This window comes from Muntiacus reevesi, chromosome 2 (assembly GCF_963930625.1).
Source record: "Muntiacus reevesi chromosome 2, mMunRee1.1, whole genome shotgun sequence".
Lineage (NCBI taxonomy): Eukaryota > Metazoa > Chordata > Mammalia > Artiodactyla > Cervidae > Muntiacus > Muntiacus reevesi.
Window position 1 is genome coordinate 106,135,847 of NC_089250.1, and position 24,357 is coordinate 106,160,203.

The 24,357-nt window shown below is 52.9% G+C and overlaps 1 protein-coding gene across 1 annotated transcript; it reads right to left on the reverse strand.

Moving 5' to 3' along the window:
* Window positions 1-10,498: 10,498 nt before the first annotated feature.
* Window positions 10,499-22,801, reverse strand: TBATA (thymus, brain and testes associated). Its single transcript, XM_065919882.1, has 9 exons — window positions 22,755-22,801; window positions 21,222-21,457; window positions 18,902-19,057; window positions 17,985-18,085; window positions 16,458-16,631; window positions 14,451-14,532; window positions 13,500-13,644; window positions 11,718-11,770; window positions 10,499-10,685 (listed from the first exon to the last, which is right to left on the reverse strand). The coding sequence occupies exons 1-9, from the start codon at window positions 22,799-22,801 to the stop codon at window positions 10,606-10,608; spliced, it is 1,074 nt and encodes a 357-aa protein (XP_065775954.1). The 3' UTR covers window positions 10,499-10,605.
* Between the last annotated feature and the right edge of the window lie 1,556 nt (window positions 22,802-24,357).

A 24,357-nucleotide genomic window follows, 5' to 3' on the forward strand; every position in this document is an offset into this window, starting at 1 on the left:
TTTTCCTGGAGAAAACATCTGCTCCCCTCTCCCATTTGATTCCCAGCATCACCATTTACCACCTGGGTGGAACTGGAAGAGTTATTTTACCTTTCTGAGTCCTAGACTCTCATCTGTAAAATGGGCATACTTCTTTCTATCAGAATTGCTCATCACTCTTGGAGGTGCTGAGTGCTGTGTCTCTGCTTACCTAGGAGGTAGGCTGCTGGAGAAGAGTAACGATTCTTTCCTTATTTGTGTCCTCTCTTCACCCTCTGCCTCCCAACAGGCCTCAATAGAGGCCTCTGGGACTCCTGGCTGCATGATGCTGCAAGTAATTTGTAAGGACAGCCAGAGGTACCCAGGCCAAGCCCTTGGCTCCTAGGCAAGGGACCTGTTCCTGCTGATAGGACTCCCTGGAGGCAGGTGACTACCCAGGGCTGGCAGGGCCTCATCCCAGAGAAGTGGAGGCAAGAGGGTACCCGCCTAAGCTCAGAGGCCCAGGACAAGCTCAGGCTCCACACCAGCACTTGGCTTCATGTGTGGGCTGCCCAGTCACCACCCCGCTTCCAGCCTCAGCTCCCTTATTTGCAAAAAGGGAATATGAAATGACTCACAGGTTGGTTTAGAGCAAAGGAGACAGTGTCTATGAAAGTGTTTAGCAAGTGAGGGATTATGGTTGCTACTAAAATTCTGGTGATGGATAGTAACATAAAAGAGACCTGCAGGGAGCCGGGAGTTGGACTGGGGCCTGGTTCAGTTCTGCCTCACAGAGGCCCTGCCTAAAGCCATTTGCTGGCTCTCATCGCCCTTAGGGAGGAGACCAGAGTCCTTCCCCTGGCTGCTGAGGCCCTGGTGATCTTCCTCAGGGGATGTTTCTCCACCTCTGCTTCAGAAAACTTGGTGTACTTATGGGTTGATCTCCACGGTGACTGAATAAGGCCTGTCCTCCCCCTAGACCATAAACCCAGGACAGTGGGACTTGCTTTTAATAAATGCCGCATTTGCAGGATAAAGAAACAGGGATGCACAGAGGTGGTGGGTTCTTTGCCTCCCTGCAGGGCCCCACAGGGCTCCCGAAATTCTCCGTGGGAGCCAGGCCCTAGAAACCAAGAGGCAGCTGGAAGCCAGGGGTGGGGTGGGGAGCCCACTGGGTCTTGCAGCTGGAGGTTATGTCTCCTTGGAGAAGACTGTCACTGGCTGGATCAGTGAGAGGAAGCTTAGGCCTTCCATTCATATAGGATTAACAGCAGGAGACAGTGTACAGATGTCTGATCCAGCTGTGCAAATGGGTAAACTGAGGCCCAGAAAGAGCAAATGGCTATTCCCAAACCACGCCAGTGGTGGCAGGGCCCAGGCCAAGAGTCAAGTTTTGCCTACAGTCACGAAGTATGTTCCTGACATATCTCAGGTCTCTTGGGCTGGTGATTTCCCACCCTTTGTCCCATCAAAAGTCTAAGTGCTGTCTGTGCAGGAGGAGGAGCGTAGGCCTGGGGAGGTGATGGGGGTGTGGCCTCAGGAGTCTCCTGTGGAAAAGAGCAGAGACCATATTACTAGGTTTTAGTTCATTTTTTTTTTTTAACAGAATCATCACTGTGATTACCTCTTAAAAAAATTTTTTTTTGATGTGGGCCATTTTAAAGTCTTTATTGAATTTATTACAATATTGTTCTGTTGTTTTGATTTTTTGGCTGTGAGTCATGTGGGATCTTAGCTTCCAGACCAAGGATGAAACCCGCACCTCCTGCACTGGAAGCATGAATCTTAACCACTGGACCACTGGAAAAGTCCCTGGGTTCTAGTTTCGACTCCGTCTCTCATTGTGTAACTTTTGGCGAGTTATTTAACCTTTCTGAGCCTCAGTTTCTTCATCTATAAAATGGGGATAATAATACATATTTCACAGGGTTAGAGTGAGGATTAAATGGCTTATTTTTGCCTGCATTGCATACAGAGTTGCGGTCCATGCAAAGCCCTTAGGACAGTGTATGCACATGGTAAGTGCTACGTGAGTGTTAGCTGTGTTTCCAGCCTCACTCCCCGCTCCCCAGCCTCCTGAGGGGAGAGTGGTGGTGAGGGTCCCATGCAGCAGGTTCACAGGGGCTGGAGATGGCCGGGAGCACAGGAACGCCTGTCTCCACCAGGCTATCCTGCCGTGGGCTGCTGACATCCGGGAACTTCCTGCGTGACTGAGCAGAGGCAGCCTGAGAAGGGTGGGGTGTGCGCGGGCCGGGTCACCCTGTGCGGACTGAGGAGGTAGGAGGAGGGCACGGGTGAGAGAGGCTTTCAGCCGCACAGGGATGCTGGTTGGGGTCCTCTCCTGGGCAGAGGGAACCGGGGGAGTGGTTCGTCTATTTCTGGGCAGTTAGGTGGAGGGAGGTGCCTTTCAGGGAGAGCCCTTGGTAACATCCATTGGGAGGATGCTGATTCAAGGCAAGGGTTCCCTAGTATGAACACTACCGAAGATTGGGAATGATGGTTTGTGGGTGAGGGTATTATCTGGGGGCTTCTGGCAATGGGAGAAGAGAGATGGGGGGGCGCCTAGTGGTAGAATGCCAGGGACTAACAGCAGAGCTCTTCCCTAGGACCCACAAAACTGCAAAATCTCCAGAAATCCCCAATGTTCATTATGACTGGATTCCTCCTGGTGATTTGTGCAGGAGCCAAATTTGCATCTGGGTTGATGTGAGGGGCAGAGCTGGGGTCAGAGGCAGCAAGCCCCCCAAGTCTCTATGTCTCCAGGAGCCCCAGAAATCTTTAGACAATGGGAACTGGTACAGTTCAAGGATTTCTCACCTAGAAGCCATGGGCAGGGGAATAGAGGGTCCCAGAGTCCCAGGGGACTCAATACTGGGCAGGAGACCTGAACCAGGAGCTGGGATAATATCCTTCGCTGCTACTGTGCTCGGGTCTGACACTGGCAGAGGGCCAGTTTGTAAGGTGCTTTCGCTAGGTAACCGCATTCTTTGTTTGCCTCTGCTTTACAGACGTGGACACAGATGCACTCAGTCAAGAGACCTGCCCGAGGACGGCATCCAGAGCTGGAATGTGAGCCCAGGTGGGGATTCTGTCCCGGAGCATCTGTACTCTATCCCCAGGAGGCCAGTGAGTAAAGGGACATGGCCAAGTGCCCTGGGTCAGGCAGAGATGGGTGAGGGGCATCTGCTGGGTAAGCAGTGAGAAGAGGTGGTCCCTCTAGTTCTGCAGGCTCCTGAACAGAGGAGCCACGTGGCAGCCTCTGCTGGGGTGGGGAGGGGGCATGCTGGAGCTGGGGCAGGGAGAAGAGGGGTGCTGGAGGCAGCCTCGCACCCAAGTTTGGGAGGGCTGGGGCTTCAGGGTGCACTGGCCTCAACTCACTGTCCTGGGGTAGAGTATTCCTCCTGTGGCCCCTCGACCTTCCCACCCATGCTGGGCACTGCTGCCAGGCTGGCATGAGGCTTTCATCAGGTTGCAGGTTAATAAATCTCACTCTTCCTCGAGGCCCGAATTGCAGGATTGTACTTTATCTCAGCGTGGTGCTGCAGGAAAGAAAAAACTCTTTGGAATTCAAATGTATGAAAACCTTATGCTGTTCTAAATGTAACTAGGGGAGCTCACTAAGGAATCTTGAGAGGCTTTGATGAAGCGATCACCACGGACCAGAAGAGAGCAACGTCACTGAGAGCAAATGACTGCAACTGCTTTTGCCTTCTAATGGAGCAGCAGAATTTATATCACAGAGTAAGTAGGTCTGTGCTGCTGGGGGCACTGGGGAAAGTGAGGCTGGAGAAGGGGCCTTTTGTAACCATTGGGGGCACCTTTAATGGGGAGAAAAAACGGCTGTAGAGAAGGGGTGGGGGAACCACAAGACCAAGATGGCAGTGGGGACAGGGAGGAATGGCTGGATGGGGACTTTGGGGGATACAGTTTGCCTAATGGGTCTAGTAGTTTATTTTTTGACCTTGTCCCCTCAGTCCTTGGGGAATGTCCACCCCCCACATTAAGGACTTTGCAGGAGTCAGGATTTGTGTTTATTTTGGTAGAAATTGAGAAAAATGAAACGATGCACAGTTGAAGATAAAATAGTGAGCATAGCCCTGGAAAGTAGGAGGGGGGCAGGGCAGAGAGTGAGGTCCTGAGCAAGTGGCCCCCCACCCCCCACACACTCCAGGAAGTCACAGAAATTCTGAGGAGTGCACCAAACTGTGCAGAGACTCTAGGCAGTGAGGAGCTCAAGGAGCGGGAACCACACAGTGACATCTGAGTGGCAGTAGAGATGTCACCTCTGCTTTAGCAGCTTTGTTGACGAGGCAAGTATTTGTGCTGGGATAGTTGGAGTAGGGCCTCCCTGCAAGCAGACCCCACTCCTGTCCCATGGAGCCAGGGTAAGCATTTGTGTTCTTGGAGGGAGTCTGAAAATTGTCTGGACACTCAACTTTGCAAATGGGGTGATAGGCCCCGGGAGGAAGTATGTACATTCTTGGGGTCACCCAGTGGGCTATGGCAGAGCTGGGTGGCTCCTAACCCAGAGTGAGGAAGAGGCTGGGGTGGCAGGGACAGGAGAGAGAACACCAGGAGTGGGAAGGCGGCTGGGCCTCTCGTGCCTGGCTGGTGGTGGCGATAGGGGAGAGCTGCCCAGTCGCTGCCAGGGCTTCCTGCACGCTCTGCCTGGAGGTGCCTGACTGAGCTGGCCCCAGATAAAGAGACAAGTTCTGGGTGTTGCCTGGATGGAGAACGGCAGAGAGGAGGCACCCATCAGGCACCCCCAGCCCCCAGCCCCAGCGCTGCCACCCTAGCTATTAGCAGAGGATGACATTCTTCCATGGGGAGGTGGGTCGCAACCTGCAGAGCCCCCTCCTCCACCAGCCCTCTGACCCTACCTCGGGAAAGCCCAAAGCCTGAGCTCCTGGGTGAGTCCTCTCGGTCTGCCCAGAGCCCATGCCCCGCCAGCCTAATCTAGACCTTTGGTTCTGGTGGGCAGCACCCACCTGGAGGTGTCTCTAGCCCCCATGGGTGAGTGAAGGAAAGAGTGTGGTCCTCCTGGGCCAGCGCTTCACGGGTCAGGCTCTGCCAAGGCCATGGTGGCTGAGGCTCCAGAGCAGCCAACTCCCCCAAGCACTTTATGAGAGGCAAGGGCCAGAGCTCACCCTCAGTGAGTCGCGGGGAAGGGTGCAGAGGAGGTGGGGGGCCCTCAAAGGGGTGGTATGGGCATGAATGAGCTGCTTAGACAACCTGACCAAGTCCTTGGGAGCTGTGAGGATGGGATGACCCTTTCTCTACCCCTTCTGCCCAAGTGGAAGCTCACAAGGGCATGAAAAGAGGACTCTGGTCTCCCTGAAGCCAGGAAATCTTAAAATTGTGAAAGCTTAGGGTGTTTGAATCATAGGATCCCAGAAATACTTGGTATTGGGATTCTGGAAATCACTGGAGTGTAAGATTTTAAAGCACGTTTTAATGCACGATGCTCTTTTATTTACCATTATGACTTGGAGAATGAAAAAATACATTAAAAATATACTAGTAGTTTTCTTTAGTATTTTGACTCCATTTTTACTTTTCCCAGTTTTCTCTGTTTTCCAAAGATTTGCAATGAGTGTGGGTTATTTTTAAAATGAAAAATAACATGTGAAAATAGCACTCTGCCTCTTATCACCAGAGGCAGTACACTCGTGTAACTTGAGTGGAGGCCGATGATGTCCTTTTGTTTGGGGCAGTCCTTTTTCCCTCTGATATGCAAAAATATTGAAGCATAAAAAGATTTTTAAATCAGTTGCCAAAATATAAAAGTCTGGCACTTGTAGAATCTTAGGAAAAAGACACCAACCTTCCCAGAGAGGTGAAGCAGCCTAGAACTTTTAGCTCAGGAGAGCCTAGAACTTTTGAGAACAGGAGCTCTCAGAGGACTTCAAAATCACCTGGCCCAGCTCCTCCATTTATATCTGAGGACTCTCATGAGAAGGCAGAGTCTTGTGTGAGGTTACCTTCTTCTGTGGCTCCCATCTCTGCCAAGGGCGGCAGAGCATCTCCTGGGCGGCAGGCAGGCAGGAGGCCTTGTGGTGTTGCTGACCACTCCTGACCTTGGCCCCAGTGCTGTCTCAGACTGGAGCTGCATCTGACGGAGGCTGGCCAGATCCAGAGTTTGGAAGCTGCCAGCTTTGTCTGCATACAGTATATCCACTTGGTCAGGGGGGGAGAGCAGAGAAGCCCTTGAGAACAGATGGTCACAGGAAGTGCCTGGTATAGGCGAGAAACTAAACAGTGTGTTTTGAATGAATGAATGTATGAATGAATCAGTGAGTGATTGTGATGGTCTTAGTGAATAAGAGCCTGGGTCATACCTGAGACCTGAGTCTTGGTGGGCTGCTGAAGCCAACACACCTCCCAGGGACACTGTACCCACTGTGCACTCATGTTCTTAGCATCATTATCCACAACAGCCAAAAGGCAAAAGGACCCAAATGTTCATCAGTGGATGGATTGATAAACACAGTGGAGTATTACATACAATGAAATATTATTCAACCTAAAAGAGGAGGGACGTTCTGGGACTTGCTACAACATGGATGAATCTTGAGGACACTTTGGTAAGTGAAGTAAGCTAGTCACAAGATGACAAATACTGCATGATTCTACTTATAGGAGGTACTTAGAACAGTCAAATACGTGGAGACCAAAAGTAGAAGGGAGGTTGCCAGGGGCTTGGAGAGGAGGGAATGGGGACTTATGGTTTAATGGGTATAGAGTTTCAGTTTTGCAAGATGAAAAGGGTTCTGTGGATGGTTGGTGATGATGGTGACCCAACAATATGCATGTCTTTAATGTCACTTCCCAGATAGCTCAGTGGTAAAGAAACCTGCCAATGCAGGAGATGCAGGAATTGCAAGTTTGATCCCTGGAGAAGGAAATGGGAGGTCGCTTCAGTACTCTTGCCTGGAAAATCCCATGTACAGAGAAACCCAATGGGCTGCAGTCTATAGGGTTGCAAAGAGTCGGACACTGAGTCACTGAGCATGAGTGATATTACTGAACTGTATCTTAAAAATGGTTAAAACGGTAAGTTTATATTAAAAGTACATAGCAATCAATTCTATTAAGAAGTTATTTTATTCTCAAGTAATGGGGAAGAATGGGGGAGGATCAGAATCATCAAGTGTGACTGAATCCATGGCTTTGCCTCTTGGAACAATGATGACCAATGATGGTGTCATCTCAGAAGCCGACATTCCTTCCCACTCAATAAAAAAATTCCAAGAGCAGCGGTGTTTATTCCAGTTTGGGTCGTATGCTTATCCAATCCTTGAGCCAGTCCCTATGCCCAGGGATGTGATACTCCAGTTGGATGGAGCTAAGTTTCAGGCCCACCTGGAAGGAGGGCAGGGGACATCTGGGCACCCCAACGGGGGCTTCCACAGTGGGTAAGGAGACTGGATCCCAAGGAGGACCTAATAGCAGAGAAGATTGGAAGGGAAAATCTGTCTTCTTGCTTCAGTCAGAGCAGCAGAGGGTAGGGAGAGGAGAAATTCCAGGGTGTGAGCCAAAGAAAATTTAGAAGTGACTCAGAAGTGGCCATGGAGTCCTAACACCCAGCAGAAGTCCCCTTGATGGCCAAACAGGGGCTCAGACAGAGAGCACTGCTAAGCAGAGCACAGAAGCTCTGCAAAGACAAGTCGCGCTTACACACCACAGCCCAGTAACCAGCCCGGCCTCCACCCTGCCCAGGACCTGAGGTCAAGAGGGTGCTCTGTGCAAGTGACAGTGCAGGCAGGCCTGATGCCACTTGCATTTCCAGGAAGGCCAGTGACGACTGTGCTTTGTGAGATGTCTGGAGCCTTCCAATTCCCCCAGCTGGCTGCCCCTTGGGCAGTCAGCAGCGACTCCCTTAAAACATGGAGAAAGTAAGCAAGCCTGTTGGAGGACTTTAAAGAGGGCCAGGAAGTCAGCAAACCCTGCTGAGCTCCATATTCCAGAGATGGAGGAAGAAGGACCCAGAGGAAGGGGGGTGAAGTTACTGGAAGTGAGGGATGGGTCCACTTTTCTCTTTGGAGACAAGTGGGCCTTGGGGTGAGCCTGGGAGGTGGCAGCTGGCAGGAAGTAAGGGGCACTGATTGAGGAGCCCACAGCCCTGGGTTTGAATCCACTACTTATTGGCTGTGTGACTTTTGATGTTACCGTTGCTCTGAGCCTTGGATTTTTCTAACTGTGAAATCTACCTATGGGTCGCTGTGAGCCCTGAATGAGATCAGATCATCCCAGGCAACCAGAGGTTAGCCATCTGTGTTTTTGCAACAGAGCAGTTTCCCATTTGCATGTCATGTGTTTGTTTCCACAGTGTTTCCATGTGCACTTGGTTCAGTTTGATTCCCTTATCTTTCTCCTAACAGATTGTAGAGCTGCTGAGAAAGATCTCATCTGTTCACAGTCTACCCTCAAAATACACAGGTAAGAAGCCAGACCCAGAATGTCTTCTCTTTAAATACAGTAACAGTGTGTGCAAAGCCAGGCAGTGACACAAGCATTCTGCAGGGAGTTGTCAAAGCAAACACAAGATGGAGAAAGCAAAATAAATAGAATCAAAAGATGGGCTAAGAAACTTAATTTTTTCTTTAGAGGCTATACCTTGAGATATTTTAAAATAGCAAGTGTCTCCATTACATAGTTGTGTATTTAAAAATTACATATGTATTTTCAATTATATATATATTTTTTATTTGGTTGCACCAGGTCTTGGTTGTGGCATGAGGGGTCTTTGATCTTCCTTGTGGCATGTGAACTCTTAGTTGCAGCATGCGGGATCTAGTTCCCTGACCAGGGATTGGACCCAGGACCCCCACATTGGGAGTGAGGAATCTTAGCCACTGGACCACCTGGGAAGTCCCCTAAGAAACTTAAAAGGGGAGGTACCCTCCAGAGAATAAGAAAATTATGATACTCTGCTGGGGCAGATGTATGATTCTACTAATACTAATATGGTGTATCTAGAGTAGTCAGACTCAGAGACAGAAAGGAGAGTGCCAGGTCTTGGGAAAAAGGGGGAAGTGGGGAGTTATTAATGGGTTTCAGAATTTCAGCTTTGCAAGATGTAAAGAGTTCTGGCGATGGCTGATAGTGATAGTTGCATGTGGTGTGAATATAATTAAAAACACTGAACTGTACACTTCAAAATGGTTTAAATGGTTCATTTTATGTTATGTATATTTTATACGAAAAAAAATTGGAAAATTTTTGTGGGCTTTCTGGGGGCAAACTGGTGGCAGGGTTGAGGACAGAGCAGGAGGAAGTCAGCGAGATGGCATGGTTTTTGGTTTTGTCTGTATGTTTTGTTTTTGGCTGTGCCACTTGGCATATGGGATCTTAGTTCCCTGACCAGGGATCGAACCTGTGCCATCTGCAGTGGAACCATGGAGTTCTAACCACTGGACTGCCAGGGAGGTCCCAGGGCATAGTTGTTATAGATGAAGCTGCCACCAGGGAAACATCCCTAGTAGCCAAGGACCTTTTAAAAACAGGACAGTTTTATACTGACCATGAAGCTTTTTGCTGGATTCACAGCAAATCCCCACCCAGTCCCTGTTCTTGATTGAAGCCTGCTGAGCAAAAGCTTTATGTGAAAGGGGTTCCCTGAATTGACATCGGGAGAATGGCAGCGGTGCTGGAAGTGTAGAATGGAGCCACAACCTGTGGGCGGAACCAAGTCAGTAGAAGCAGGAGCTCAGAGCCGTAGTGACCATGACATTGTAAATACTCAGTGCCAATCCCCCCAGCCACAACCAAGAAGTCTGCAGAAATCTCAAGGAAGACATTGCCTTCCCAGAGAGTCAGGGCCATCTTCTCTATATCTTAAAGGATAGAGATACCCCAGCTGCATCTGGGTCATATTTATGTAATATCCCTTTCATTTTCGATTTTGTCAACCACCATGGTGCTAACTCTATGCTTGTCCTGAATGTAAGCCCAACTTTTGGTGCGAGTTACTGTTCACAGGCAGCAGAGTCCAGCAGATAGAAGCACGATTCTAGAAGCAGATGTGTTGTGTTTGGATCCTGGGTTCTCACTTTATTATGTGGCCTTGGGCAAGCTGATTCACCTTTCTGACAGTCACTCAGGTTATTCATCTAGAAAATGAGAGTGATTCTCTGCCTCCTAGGGTTTTGGGTGAGCATCAGATATAGTACCACATATAAAGTACGTACAATGATACAGAATGCTCATCAGTAGCTAGTACTTTAGTCCTGCCCCAATGTCTGGTAGGAATTCAGTCGTTGCTATGGATGAGTCTTCTAAAGTGGCCTGTGAGTTCCCCACCTCTGTGCTAATCTGCCCAGAGCCCTGTGAGTCCTGGCCCAGGGGTGAGCACAGCCCTGTCCACCCCTTGACCTTTGATTCTCTGGAAGCAAACAGAAGCAAGGAAGCCCCACACAGGGAGGCTCTCTCCAAGGGAGTCAGGATGGTTTGGTTCAGCTCATCCCCCTTCCCGGAGTAAACTACATAAGCACAGACCTCCTGCTAATGGGAGAGTGGAACTGTCCTCTTAAGGGGAAGACAGTAGTTTAATGGGCTCCATGTGATAGGAAAACCAGTACTGCTGTTGAGGACTCGGGGACGGAGTCTTCGAACTCAGGGGCTTTTCTTGAGGGAGGCGCAAACTCCTCAGCTCCCTGCCTTTGCTGCCTTCTCTTCTGGGTTCTGGCTGGAGTGCACTCGAAGAACTTGAGCTTTTCCAATGTTCTCTGGGATGGGGATGGGGGACACAGCAGGCAGGAGAGTGTGAGGGAGCTGCCCAGGAGATCTGGGGAGACCCCTGCTCCCCGCTCCAGGCCCCAGTGCCCAGGTCAGGCTTCTGCTCAGGCTCCCCGGTCAGCTGGGAGGGACTGACTGCCTTCCCCCAGCCTCACCTCCACCCTCTTCTACGTCTGGGTGTCACGACTACATCCAGGTCACTGTCTGCACAGTACCTACTCTGTGTCAGACACCGCCCTGGCACACAGGACCCCTTACAGTCCGGGGCGGAGAGCAGTGTACGTCAGCAATGCCTGTCTTCTCTCCCTGCAAGCTTCCTCCCTTCACCCTCCTGCCCTGGCCTAAGGCACCCCTTTCCTCCCTTGTCCCCCCTCATCACCTCTGGACCTCCACAGTCCATTCTCCACACGGCCGCCCGAGGGGTCCCCCCATGCCCCAATAACCCTCCAGTGGACCCCATGCACCCTGCGTGAGACCACACGCCTGACCTTCCCTGGGGGCTGGCCCTGCCCACCTGCCTCACTTCTTACCACTGTTCCCAGCCCACTAGGGTCCAGCCACCCTGGTCTGCCTGCCTGCTCTTTCACCCTCACACCTGGCAACGGAAGCCTTGTCGCAGGCTTTCCCTGGACCCACAGAGGGTTGGATCCTTTCTGCCTCTTGGCTCAAGGGATCTTCTCCATGCCCCCGCCACCCCCCACTCACAGTCCTTCTGATTCTCCTATTGCCCTGTTATTTCCCGTGTGGCACCGTCTCCCTCAGGTGTCTTTGTGGTCTGCACGTCTCTCCCTAGGATGTAAGCTCCAAGGCAGCGGAACCCATCTCTGAATTCTCCCCCAGTGATCCCCAGAGACTAGCACCTGGGTACTAAGGATCTGCTGAGCGGATGGATGGATGGATGGATAAAATGAGCAGCGTCTTTGGGCAGGGGCCCATCTCTAGACGGGTCCTTGAATCCCCCAAGGGATCTAGCCGTGGTGGGCTTCAGTGAGCCCCCCAGTGCCCTGCTGTGGGACTCTTACCTGGTTGTTCGCTTTTTGATAGAGGTGGTGTCTTCATCTTCTTCGGGGATTGGCTAAAACCAACACAAGGAGAGCTAGGAAGGTCAGGCTGGAGCCAGATAGCCAACTGAGTGACAGGGCAGGCGGGGAGGTGGGGAAGGTGGCCCTGGGAAAGGCAGAAGAGCCAGCAGGTATCTGTCCAGGGATGGCCCCACCCTGAGCAGGACCCCCAACAACTGTCGCACCATCGCTCACTGTGGCCACAAGGAACCCAGACCCTTCTCTAGGGAGATGCAAGAAAGGCCACTGCACTGGCCCTCCCTTGGCCTGCTGCTTTCCTGTAGATGGGAACCCTAGCGAGCCCTAGTGAATTACTGACAAGCATGGATAACGCTCCTATCCTGTATAGGCTCTGCACTTCAGTAAGCCTTTTGATGCACCCGATGTAGTGTTTCTTCTCTATGACTTTAGGAGAGGGGGTTTTTAAAAGAGTGAAACTGAGGCTCACAGATGGGAGGTGGCTTGCCCAAGATCACCGTGAAGTTGCCTTACCACTGGTCTCAAGGTAAGAAAACCAAGTTTGGGGCCAGAGCGAGCACCTGTACCCTCAACACATTCAAGCCAGCACTGCATCCCACCCTCCTTCTTCTGGGCTGCCCAGTCTCCAGCCACTCCCAAATTTCACATTCCCTATCGCTTTGAATTCCTGGCTTTCCCAGCCCTCCTCACTCCTGACTTGCCCTACTCTTGCATTTGCTTGTTCAAGATACACATCTCCATGTTCACCCCCACTCTACTATGTGGCAATCTCTGGGCATCTGCCTCTCCAACCAGCTCCTCGGTGACTCTGAGTGCTGCTGGGCTGGGAAGTTGGATAAGCCTGAGTCTGCATGCATGCTAAATCACGTCAGTCTTGTCTGACTCTTTGTGACCCCATGGACTGTGGCCCACCAGGCTCCTCTGTCCATGGGATTCTCCAGGCAACAATACTGGAGTGGGTTGCCATTTCCTTCTCCAGGGGATCTTCCTGACCCAGGGATCGAACCCTTGTCTCTTACGTCTCCTGCATTGGCAGGTGCGTTCTTTACCACTAGCGCCACCTGAGAAGCCCAAGGCCGAATATGAGTCCCAGCTTTTCTGCTGCCCACCCGGGTGACTTTGGACTGTCATTCAACTGTCCTGAGCCTCAGTCTTTTTATCTGTAAAATGGGAAGCCATACTGCCTCCATGGGTGGCTGCATGGGCTAGAAATGTGTTAAACACCCAGCCAGGTCAGGTACACACAGTGGACACTCAGGATCGCTGGTCCCATGGCTGACACTCAGGCCCTGCTGCCCTGCTGTGTGCAGCCTCCCCTCATCTTCTCCTTGCTCAGCTTGTCATTAATCCTTCTTTCAGCCATCTGGAGGACTTAGTACCAGCACAAAGTTACTTCTGCCTGCCTTATGTTACCCTTCCTTCTCTGCTTATGTCTTCCCAAGGCCCAGGAGCTCCTGGAGAGCTTGATGTGTGTGGCTTATCCATCTCTGTTTTGCTACAAGTGACACAGGTCACTGCCCCTCCTCCCCCCATATCCTCCACAGCAGGCCTCTGGAGTCTGGACTGGCAGAGAAAGCCTCTGAGCCATCAGGTGGCACCAGGGGTCCCAGGGAGAGCGGGGCCCCTTCCTCTAGTGCAGGCACAGGCAGCCCAGGCTCTGGCCTCCTTCCCCGGGCCTCCTCGGGCCACACCTGGGCAGACAGGTGGCTGAATATGAGGGAGCAGTTCCGGGAACAGAGGGGCAGGTGAGGGGTATGAACCCACCTGTAGGGTAGCTGGGGCCTCTCTTGAAGTGAGTCTTGAACTTCCAGGAGCTGGTTCAGGAGTTTTTCTTCTGGGATGGACACTGGGGGTTGGGGAAGGAGCTGAGCCACCGCGGTCTGCAGGAGCCCTAGTGCCATGTCCTTCTCTGCAAGCACAGCCGAGATTGGGGGGAGGATGCTCAGGGGCAAGACCTCGGCCACCGGCCTGCTGCTGGATGGGGTGGGCAGGAGCAGGGCCTCCAGCTCTTCTGCCCCACAGGAGTCCGTGGGGAGGGCCATGCATCTCTCTGGCCCCTATGTGTGCAGCATGCCTCAGCCTTCCACACCTTTACACACCTGCTCGTGTGTACCTTATTCTTGGTTTACCTGCCATCACACCCCTGGCCCTCTGGGAAGCCTGCTGGGTACCCGCCTTCCTCCGCCCCTTCCTCCTCCCCTTCCTCCTCCCCTCTGGTCCAATCAGCTCTCTGGCTCTCATCGTTCCTCATTCCTCTACTTAGATACACTCTCCACTCACCATCCCAGTGTGTATGTGTACGTCTGTTCACGTGTACACGTGTGTGTGCTCCTATATGTGTGTATTTGCATGAATGTGTATGTCCATTCATGTGTACACATACGTGTGTGCATTTGCATCTCTGTGCATGTGCGTTTCCCACAGTGGTGGATTAAGGTCTGTCTGTCTCCCTCCCAGGGGGTGAATCCTATGGTCAGAATGGAGGAGGGTTCGCTCTAAGGAGCAGTGTCATAGAAACCCTGTGGAGGAATGCGGAGGAGAGGGCAGTGATGCTGTCTAGCTGGAAAAGGTTAGTGGCTCCAAAAAGGAGGAGCAGCCCCCGTGTAAGGCCATGGGACGGGAGACAAGTGACATCTAAGTCCTGCAGAACCAGAGGACACGGCCGTCAGCAGCCTCCACTCAGATGAGGACCTGGGCCCAGGACGGTGTCCTCACCCTTGGCGGGCGCGTAGAGTAGCCAGAACTGGATAGAATTCAAGGAGTCTGTCTGCAGAATTTGCGAAAGCAGTTCCAGGATCTGTGGGCAAGAGGACAGGCCTGGGTCAGCGTGGCTGGACAGCATGTTCTAGCTGGCAGCACAGCCCCTCCCCATAAAGTGTTCTCTCCCCACATCCTTGGCTAGACTAACCCCCACGATGGTCCCTGCCTACCCTCTGCATGGACTTTACACTTTGTAGAAAGCTTTCTCTGCCAACAGCCCTGGAGGAAGGTTCTTCACCCCCTTCCTGGACAGACGAGGGGTCTGAGGAGGCCACCTGGCAGAGATGCTGTGGCAGAACGAAGCCTCTGAGTCAGTTTCTCGGACCCCCATCCCTGAGCCCTGTGTGGTTGTACCCCAAGGTCCCTCGCTGGGACTGCGAGGTCAGAGCTGGCCGTCAGCTCCTCAGAGACGCACCGAGTCCCGATTGCCTGGGTCCTTGGTGTGGGAATTTCAGGGACCTCACAGGCCTCCCCTCCCTGAAGCGCCCGAGCTCAGAGTCTGGAGATGTTAGCAAAGAGGTGGGCTGGTCCCTGTGGACGGCTTCAGGGCTGTAGCCAGCTGGTTCTGTGCACCACTTAGTCGGCAGTCCCTTCCCGCCCAGGGCTGGGCTGTCTTCGCTCCCAGGGGCCTCCTCAGCCCACTCAACCCCCCACATCTTTGCTACTTCAGGGCCCTTCCCCCACTGCGTCCTCCAGTAAAGGGTCCGCGGCAGGAGATCCAGGCCTGTCTGAGGAGGGCTACGGGGGCTCCCTAGGCTGGGCTGCTGCTGGCGGCGGCGGTGGCCACGTGGAGCCGGGGCCTGCAGTGGGTGGTGGAGCTCCTGGAGTCCTAGGAAAGTGGGGTCCCCTCAGTGTTTGGCGGCCAGTCTCCCCAGATCTGCCACATCTGTGGCAGAGTTGAAACTGGGCCAGGCCTCGCCCCAGGCCTCCGCCTGCTAGGCTGCCCACCCTCTCCCCCGGGGAACCCGCCTGCTGAGGCGACCCCCACCCCCCATTGGCCTGGGGCTCTCCTCCGTTCTCCGCATCCAACTTACCTGCCCTGTGCCCCCTCCCCACAGGACCCGAGAACCTACTTCCAGGCAAGGTGAGGCCGCCCTATGGTGGAGAAAGCACTGTGTTTGAGCCCCTGCTAGGCCGCTCCTTCTCTAGGGACCTGGGCCACGGGCCATCACCCGGCAGGGCCTCAGCCTCCTCATCTGTGGGGTGGGAATCCCTGCCCTGTCTGCTCTGTCTGTTCCCTGAGAGCTGTCGTAAGGCTCCAAGGGGGCCGCGTGCTGTAAAGCGCTGGTCACGGGGCAGGTGTCAAGATGCGGCCACAGTCTGGCCTCTCCTAGAGAACACGTGCACCTCTGAACAGAGACTCGCACTGCCTTGCCCACTGGCATGAGTCCTGCATGCCTCGCAGGCCCTAATGGGAAACTCGAACACAGAGGAGGGGTCTTTATGCTTCGCTGCAGCACAGACCAGACCCCTCCAGAGTGTGGGGACCTGGCTGGGACCAGCCTTGCAGGCTGCGGGGGCAACCCACTGGGTGTGGTGAGGAGGCACAGGGCAGGGCCTTCACCTCCATGCTTCTCATTCCACCACTGTGGCTCCCTTCCTTAACTCATCAAGTACCACCACGGGGCCAGACCTTGTGGTAATGCATCTGTTCTTCCAGTTTGACTAAATGATAGAACTAAGGTCCCTAGAACGGAAAGGACTTAAAGATGGAAAGGCTCACACAGAAATCTAGAGGCAGCTGGGGATTGGAATCCAGGCTCCTGACTCCCAGAGCTGGGGTTTTTTAGTCTTAGGGTCTCAGGGACAAGACCTTCTCCCTGGGAGAAGCAATACTTGAAAGCACTTTGGAAGGGTCCTAGTTGGATCCCCATGAGCCTGGGAGCAGGTTCCACCAAGTTCTCTGCCCTCAGATGAGGGCCTCCATAGGGTCCACAGCCCCCAGCCTTCCCAGAACCTCACCAACAGCTCCTGATCCTGTAGGAGGAAGGTCTGGTCTCCTCCATCTCTGCTTGCAGGCTGGTTTTGGCCCTGGTGGGAGTGGCGGCGGGCCATGACCCGGGTAGAAGCAGGGATGAGCCTGCCAGTCTCTGCTGAGTACTTTGCCCCCTGTTCCCGCTGAGGCTCCTCCTTCTGCTAGGGAAAAATGTGGCCAGAGACTCCAGGCAGAGAGGAAGAAGAAAAAGCAGGGGGAAAAGGTGAAAAGAAGAGGAAGGAGGCCAGGGACCCAGGATGTCAACCAGGCTGGCCTCAACCTGTCTTAGACCCCCGCTCACCAGTGGGGGCAGCCCTTCCTTTATAGCCATTGCTCTTCCTCCAGGAATTTTACTGAAGTTCAGCTGCCCCCATAGTCCTCAGTCCTGCCTGGGTAGTCCCTCCTTCAGGTCCCTCCCCTCAGCCCATCAGAGATTTGAAAATAGTATCCTGTGTCAAGACCCCCACTACCTTCCTTAATTCTTAGCTCAGCTGCCCCCAAACCTGTCCCCCACAGCTTAGCATCCTTTCTTTGCCCTGGAAAACCTTCCTGAGCCAGGTGGGCACGAGGCCTGGGACCTCCTGCCCCTGGAACTCCAGTTAAGACTGGTAGTATCCTTCTCCCCATTTTATTTATTTTTAATATTTATTTATTTGGCTGTGCTTGGTCTCAGTTCCGGCATGGGGAATCTTTTAGCTGTGGCTTGCGAACTCTTTAACTGGGATCTTCCTGGACCAGGGATCGAACCCGTGTCCCCTGCACTGGCAGGTGAATTTTTAACCACTGGACCACCCATTTTAAAGATAAGAAAACTGAGGCCCAGAGAGCTTAGCTGAGTTACCCTGAGTGTTACAGCGAGTTAGCTATGGAACGAGAACGAGAACTCTGCTGCCCAAGACAAGGGTAGGACCAGTCTCAGCCAACAGGGGCCAGGCCTGTCCTAGGACCAGTTCCAGCTACCTTCATGCTGCCTCCTACTTGTCTTTACTAGTTTATCAGCAAATAGCACTCAGGCTACCCCCAACCTCTCTGAAATCCTTCAGTGATTCTCCACCCCTTTGTCAGGTAAAACACGAAACTAAGTTCAGAAGAGAAGCTGATCTTGCCCACATCCAAAGTCGGCCCCCCTCCGACAACTCTCTCAATGCTGCCCACTTATCTCCTGTACTTTTAAACCCTCTGTTTTCTAAGACGATGTCCTGGATTTTCTAGCTTGCGAATGAACATCTGTGCCAGATGCCTCCACCAGGAACGCCTCCCCCTGTCCTCTTCTAAACTATGAACCCTTCCTGGATTTCTCCACCAGGGACACTGTGTCCTCTGAACCCTCACTGTGACCTTGTCCCTTGGGTTGTATTCAGGGACCCCTCCCCTCTGCCAACAGCAGTGCCTCCCGCCCTCCTGAGAAGGTTTGCTCTGTGCTGGTGTGGTTGGAACCACGTGGGAGCAATTTAGTTACAAAGGAGTGGGCCCATTTCATTTCTTCTTGGACAGCTCCTTTGTTCTGCACCCACCTCCTTGCTCTTCAGCTCACTCTCCTTGCTCTTCAGCTCACTCTCCTTGGTGAAGATGGCCACCCGGGAAGCTAGGTCCTTCAACTCCTTCTTCCAGGCCTCTGGGAGGAGGGGGCAAGATCTGGCCAACTGATCCCGGGGGTCTCCCCGTGCACCCTCCCGTTGTGCTGAGTGTGGAAGGGGGATAGGTGGAAGAGCCTCCTCTCCTCCCTGCCCTCCCACCCAGCATCTTAAAGGGAAGGGCATTTTCACAGGGCAGGTGATGCCCTTGAGGGAAGGAGCTGGAATTACACTATTGGTGGATGGGTGGGTGTGCTTGCTGCTGACATTTGTGTCCCAGCCTGTGTCTTAACTGGGAAATGCTGGAGAATGTTTGGCTATGTGTACCGAGATGTTTGTGATTCAGACTAGTTTTGCCTCTTTTAGGAAAATGAAGCCAGGGCAGAGATTCGGTCGATAGGCTGTGCCAGTTGCTACAACACTGAGCGGCTCCTGGCCAGGTTGGTAAAGGGGACTGCAGGAAGCCTTCTGGGCCCCTCCGCCCCTTCTCCAGGATCCTCCCTGCTCTTCAGGGAAAGAGAGAGGCTTGGCCCAAGTGGAGGCCTCTGAAACGCTGCCCCAGCACTCTCTGTGGCTAACTCTCCTGACTGGCCGGTGCCTGAGCACACAGGTTACAAAATTCAGTATTTCCAATACTCTTCCTGGCTAGAGCTGGAAGTCACATGTCTGTTGCCCACATCTGTTTGTCCTCTGCTTGTTCTGACTCCTCAGACACTTCAGATCCAAGCAGGGGTGCATTCCTGAGTACCGAGGACCCCCACTCAAGAGCCACGGCCTTTTCCTTCTCAGGCACCTGCCCAAGCCAGGCAGCCCTTGGGGACAGGTATAGCCCCAAGGTAGAGGGCCCCAGTACCCACCAGAATAAAGTCGGGGGTCCCGATTGGACTGCGGGTCTCCAACAGGCACTGAGATGGTGGGCATCCTGATCAGGTAGCCGGGTAAGAGTGTGACTTGAGGGGAGGTGGCCAAAGAGAGCTCGTCCCTGACGACACAGACAGGCTTCCCGGTGAGATCTGTTAAGGGTTGGAGGCAGTGGGAAAGGGGACCTGGTTGGACCCCAAGAACTCCAAGAAAATGGGAGGAGGCTGGTGGGCAGGGAAGCACTCAGCCCCACTTCTTCCAGTAAACACAACCCCAGAGGTGGCTAGGGCTGGGAGGGCCTCTCAACCGCCCTGACCTTACCCCTGGGGACACAGCATGGCAACGAAAGGATGGGCTCAGGGTCACATAGTGAGACTGCCCGAGAGGAGATGAGAACCCGGGCTACCTGGGACCCTCATCTGGGGGTCCCGCTGGTTTTCTGTGACAGGGTAACGAAGTGCTGGTGTGAGCGCACAGACTATGTGGAGCAGACAGAGGCAGGAGCTTCAAGAAGAGGAGTGGGAGCAGGGCATTAAGCCACAGTCTGTGGCGAGAAGGGCCTGGGCTCAAACCACAGGGGCCGAGACTCTCTGGATAAAACTTCATGCCATCGGTCAGCCTTGCAGGTCTGAGTGCATGGCAGCCTGGGGGTGGTGAGAGACAGTTTACATGTGAGGAACCTCCAGGCTCAGGTCTGTGTGGGACTATAGCATCATTGGCTTCCCAGGTGGCACTAGTAGTAAAGAATCGCCTGCTGATGCAGGAGATGAAAGGGACGTGGGTTTGATCCCTGGGGTCAGGAAGATCCCCTGGAGGAGGGCATGGCACTCCAGTATTGCCTGGAGAATCCCTTGGACAGAGGCGCCTGGTCGGCTACAGTCCATGGGGTCACAAAGTTACTGAAGTGACTTAGCATGTATGCAATGGCATCATTAGATGGTTAAGCTTTGGGGAGCAGCAAGGTTAGGACGTAACCGCAGTGTCTCACTCCCTCCTCCTGGAACACTTTCCTTTGGTGCCAGGACCCCTCTCTCTCCCAGGTCCTCCTAGCACACCAGTCACTGTTCTGCTGCTTCCTCTTCATTTCCCCAACCCCTTAACCTTGGGGTCCCCAGATTCATGCCAGGTTCTCCTCCCTGGCCTCTCCAGGGTCCTGTGATGACCCCCATTCAGCACAACTCTTCAAACACCACTCCCATTTGCATCTCTGCCTGAAACTGACACGACTGCCTACTTGGCACCTCCCCTCGGGCTTCCCCACCCTGCCTCCCCTTGGACTTCTAAGAGGTATCTCACATGCTGCATTTCCCAGCTTCTCAGACCAAACCCCGAACCTTCCCATCCTCCACTGGCCCTGTCTATAGGCTCCTCTATCTTAGTCAGCGCAAACCCAATTTTCCAGTTTCTCAGACCAAACACTTGGGAGTCAGCTTGACTCTTCTCTCTGTCTCACACTCCATTTTTAATCCATCAGCCAAGTCTGTTGGCCTCGCCTTCTGTATCTCTCTAGAGCAGGGCCACTAACTCCTCCACTGCTATCTCTCTGGTCTAAGCCACTATCCATTCAGAAGCCAGCAGAGCCCTTCTCTTACTTCTTTGCTCTCAACCCTCTGATGGTTAGTCAGATGGTTGCCATGTGACTCAGTGAGATGGCTTAAGGATGACCACGGTGAGCTCCAAGGCCCACCCAATGTGGGCCCCGCTGCCTCTAATGCATCTCACTTCTCCTCCTCCTTATTCTGCTTCAGCCACACCCGCGTCCTCACTATTCTGCAACAGGAGGCTCTTGCCTGGGGGCCATTGTCCCGGCTCTTCTGTCTGCCTGGTACATCTTCCCCCTGAGATCCACATGGGTCATGCCCTGTCTTCCTTAGTCTTTGCTCGACTATCATGCTGTTGGTCAGGCCTTGGCACTTCCGATCTCTGACACCTTATCTGTTTCCTATTCTTCCCCACTAAAGGCCAGCTCTGTGAGACTAGTGACTGTCTGTCTTGCTTGGTCATAATGCCAGGACCTAAAACATGCCCGACTCATAGTTCACACTCATTAGATCTTTGATGAACAAATAGCTGAGTGGATGAAATGGCCTGAGTCAGAGAAGAGAGCACAGCTCTGGAGCAGAATATTCATCCCTTTCTCTGATTTGTAAGGTGGGGGAATCGGCAGTGACGTAAATCCTGCAGGGCTCTGCAGTCTGCCCTTGGAATCCCCACCCTGCCCCAGGTAGGTCTTGGCTTGGCCCAGAGTGGCTGGATCCTCCCTTTCTAGCGGCCCCCCGACCCCCACTGTCAGGCCCTGGCCTGCCCCAGCCCTACCTTGGATGTGGGTCACGTGCTGGGGCTGGGGGTGGTGCCTGGAGAAGAAGGAGTGGTGGCTGAGGCGACCAAAGCGGTAGGCACTGGGGGTTTGGGGCTTGGACGTCCTCACTGCCTCTCGGATCAGCTCGAAATCCACGATCCCTGGGATCATCAGTTCTTTCTGTGGCCCGCTTTCCCCGTGGCTCCTTGGCTGGCACTCCGACTTCCTTTCCAGTTTCGGCTCAGCCTTTGGGCTAAAGGAGAGGACCAGGGAGAAGCAAATGGAGCCCGAGGCAGCGGTTCCCACCTGAGCTTATGGGAGTCCATTCCTGAGATACTCTGAAAACTGCTTAACAGATTCCACCACCACCCCCATGGCGCTAGAGCCAGGCCTCCCCCAGGGTCCTTTCGCAGCCATGCCATCCAGCCCTGAGGAACTTTCTATCTTCCTATGATGCCTGAGTAGAGAGCCAGGATCCATCTGAGAGAACTCAGATGGAATATCCCAGCACCCCAGCTTTCTCTCAGAGACCATTTCCGAAGCCAGAAGGAGAAGCCATAGACCCACCTCCTCATCCAGATACCTGCATTGGAGCAAAGGTACATTATGTACACCTCCAGGGCCAGGGGGCTGACCCTAGCACGGGCCTTTCCCCAAGCCAAACAGTTGGCGGCCCAGGAGAAGCCAGATATAGGCTGTCACCCGACCCCCCCTTGCCCTCACGGGCAGTTTTGGCCCAGACTCAGCATCCAGGAGCTGATGCCAAAGTCGGACTAGGCCAGCCAGTCCTCTTCCTGTGGGGGCCCCCCTGGGAGCTGCAGAACTGTTGGGCTGGCTATCTGGGCTGCGTCGCTGTGGAGAAGCTTCAAGCTCTTGCTTCGCTTCGCTTCGCTTCACTGGAGACAAGCGTCTCAGGTTCTCCGTCTTCCACCTGTACCCCTTCCCTCTCCTGGGGATGCTGTGCCTCTCCCCAGAGGAACAGGTGGAGTCGGTCCAGCAAGGATCCAGGGGTGGGCTGCTCTCCTCCAGGGACCTGGTTGGGACCACCTGCCTGCTCGCTGTCTGCTTCCCCTTCTGGCGGCCCTGGCTGAAGGGAGGCCCTCTGGAGGTGTGTAGATGGACTCTGGATATGCTAAGCAAGGCATTTTGCCTTGGAGCCCTCTGAGGATTTCGCTGACCAGGCCCCTGAGTTTCCTGTTCCATCCTCAATTTGCTTCTAAGGGATCTGGGACTTAAAGAAATAAAGTAAACCTTCCCTGAATGTCACTGTTAGTTGATTTCCCCTGCCCCCAACTAACAGTGGAAGTCACCCCCTGAAACCCCTGGAATGCTTATGCTCCTGCCCCGAGCCACCACACCCTCTCCCGACCCAGGAGGGGCCCTTGCCTGTGATGTGTTAACTCAGGCCTGAGAACCCACTGGACGTCTGACTGATAGCAGAGGGAAGGCAACCTCCACTTGGACCCTTGGTCTGTTGAGCTCTTTTGTATTCTACCCTCCCCAGCTCCCTCCACCTCCTCCGTCAGCAGGGAAGGCATTGGGGACCTTACCTTGGCAGTGAATGCTCTGCCAATTGGGCCCTCACTTCTGTAGCCATTGGGGGACCTCTAACAGAGTAAAGACTGGTGCTGTTAATACGAGTGTTGAAGATGCATAACAGGAACAGACACTTTAGGGGAAAAATTGGCAATATCTTATAAAATTGAACATTTGCATGCCATGTCCCAGTATAACCCAGCAATTGCATGTGTGTGCTTGCTAAGTCATTTCATTCGTGTCTGACTCTTTGCGACCCATGGACCATAGGCTACCAGGCTCTTCTGTCCTTGGGATTCTCCAGGTAAGAATAGTGGAGTGGGTTGCCATGCCCACTTCCAGGGGATCTGCCCAACCCAGGGATTGAACCCGAATCTCATGTCTCCTGCATTGGGAGACAGGTTCTTTACCACTAGTGTCACCTGGGAAGCCCTAAAATTGAATATTTGCATGCCATATCCCAGCATAACCCAACAATTACTGTTCCAGAAATATACCCCAGAGGAACTCTTGCAGATGTGTAAGAATATTCAAACCAACTTTGTTCAAATTAGCAAAAACCTGGTGACAGTTTACATGTCCAATGCAGAAGAGTGGATAAATATGCCGTGGTCCATTCAGACAATTGAACACTGTATTGCAGTGAAAATGAATGAACCACAGCTACATGCAACAACATAGATGAATCTTACAAATGTAATGAATAGTCAGGGAAAGCAAATTGCAGAAGACCATATAGCCTGAGATCCTGTTTAAAAATAAAATTCAAAAGCAAGCAGAATTATCATAAAGGTAATAAAACAAAAGCAATGAAACTCTGCAAAATTCATGTAGTGGCTATTTCTGAGGGCAGATAAAGAGTGGGGGGAGAGGAGCACATAGGATGTCTTGGTGCTGGTATTCTAGTTCTTGGTTTGAGAGGTGCTTTTATTAGCATTCATCATATTACTAAATAAGCTAGATGACATGAATGAAAGATAAGTGTCAAAGCCAAATTGACACTTCAAGGTGATTATGAATCTTTAAGTGGAGTGCTGGGGTTGCAGGTGCCGAGGATGGGTTGAGCAATCAGTACATTCTGAGAATTAACCCTCTGAGTCATAGAATCTGCAGAGATTCCCCAAGGGCCAGGCTTCCATCAGGTTAGGGTGGAGGGGAGCATACAGCACTGCCTGAGATTGGGGAAGGGGAGAGACTTTGAGATCAAGGAGCCAGGCATCCTGACTCAATCTCCTAATCTTTCCCTAAAGACAAAACCAGGTGGTAGGGCATCCTTTGAAGTAGTTTGGACATCCTTGATGAAGAGGCTAGGCTCTGGAGCAGTGGTTCCCAACCTTTTTGTTACCAGTGACTGGTTTCGTGGAATGCAATTTTTCCACAGATCGGGGAGTCAGGGGGAATGGTTTCAGGATGAGTCAAGCACATTACATTTATTGTGCACTTTATTTCTTTTATTACATCAGCTCCACCTCACATCATCAGGGATTAGATCCCAGAGATGGGGGACCCTTGCTCTAGAGCACTTCGATGCTGCAGGGCTGAGAACAGGGCATTTACAAGCCCCATACCCACCTGCCTACAGGAAAAGGAATCAACACAATAGAGACTTTTAAAAAT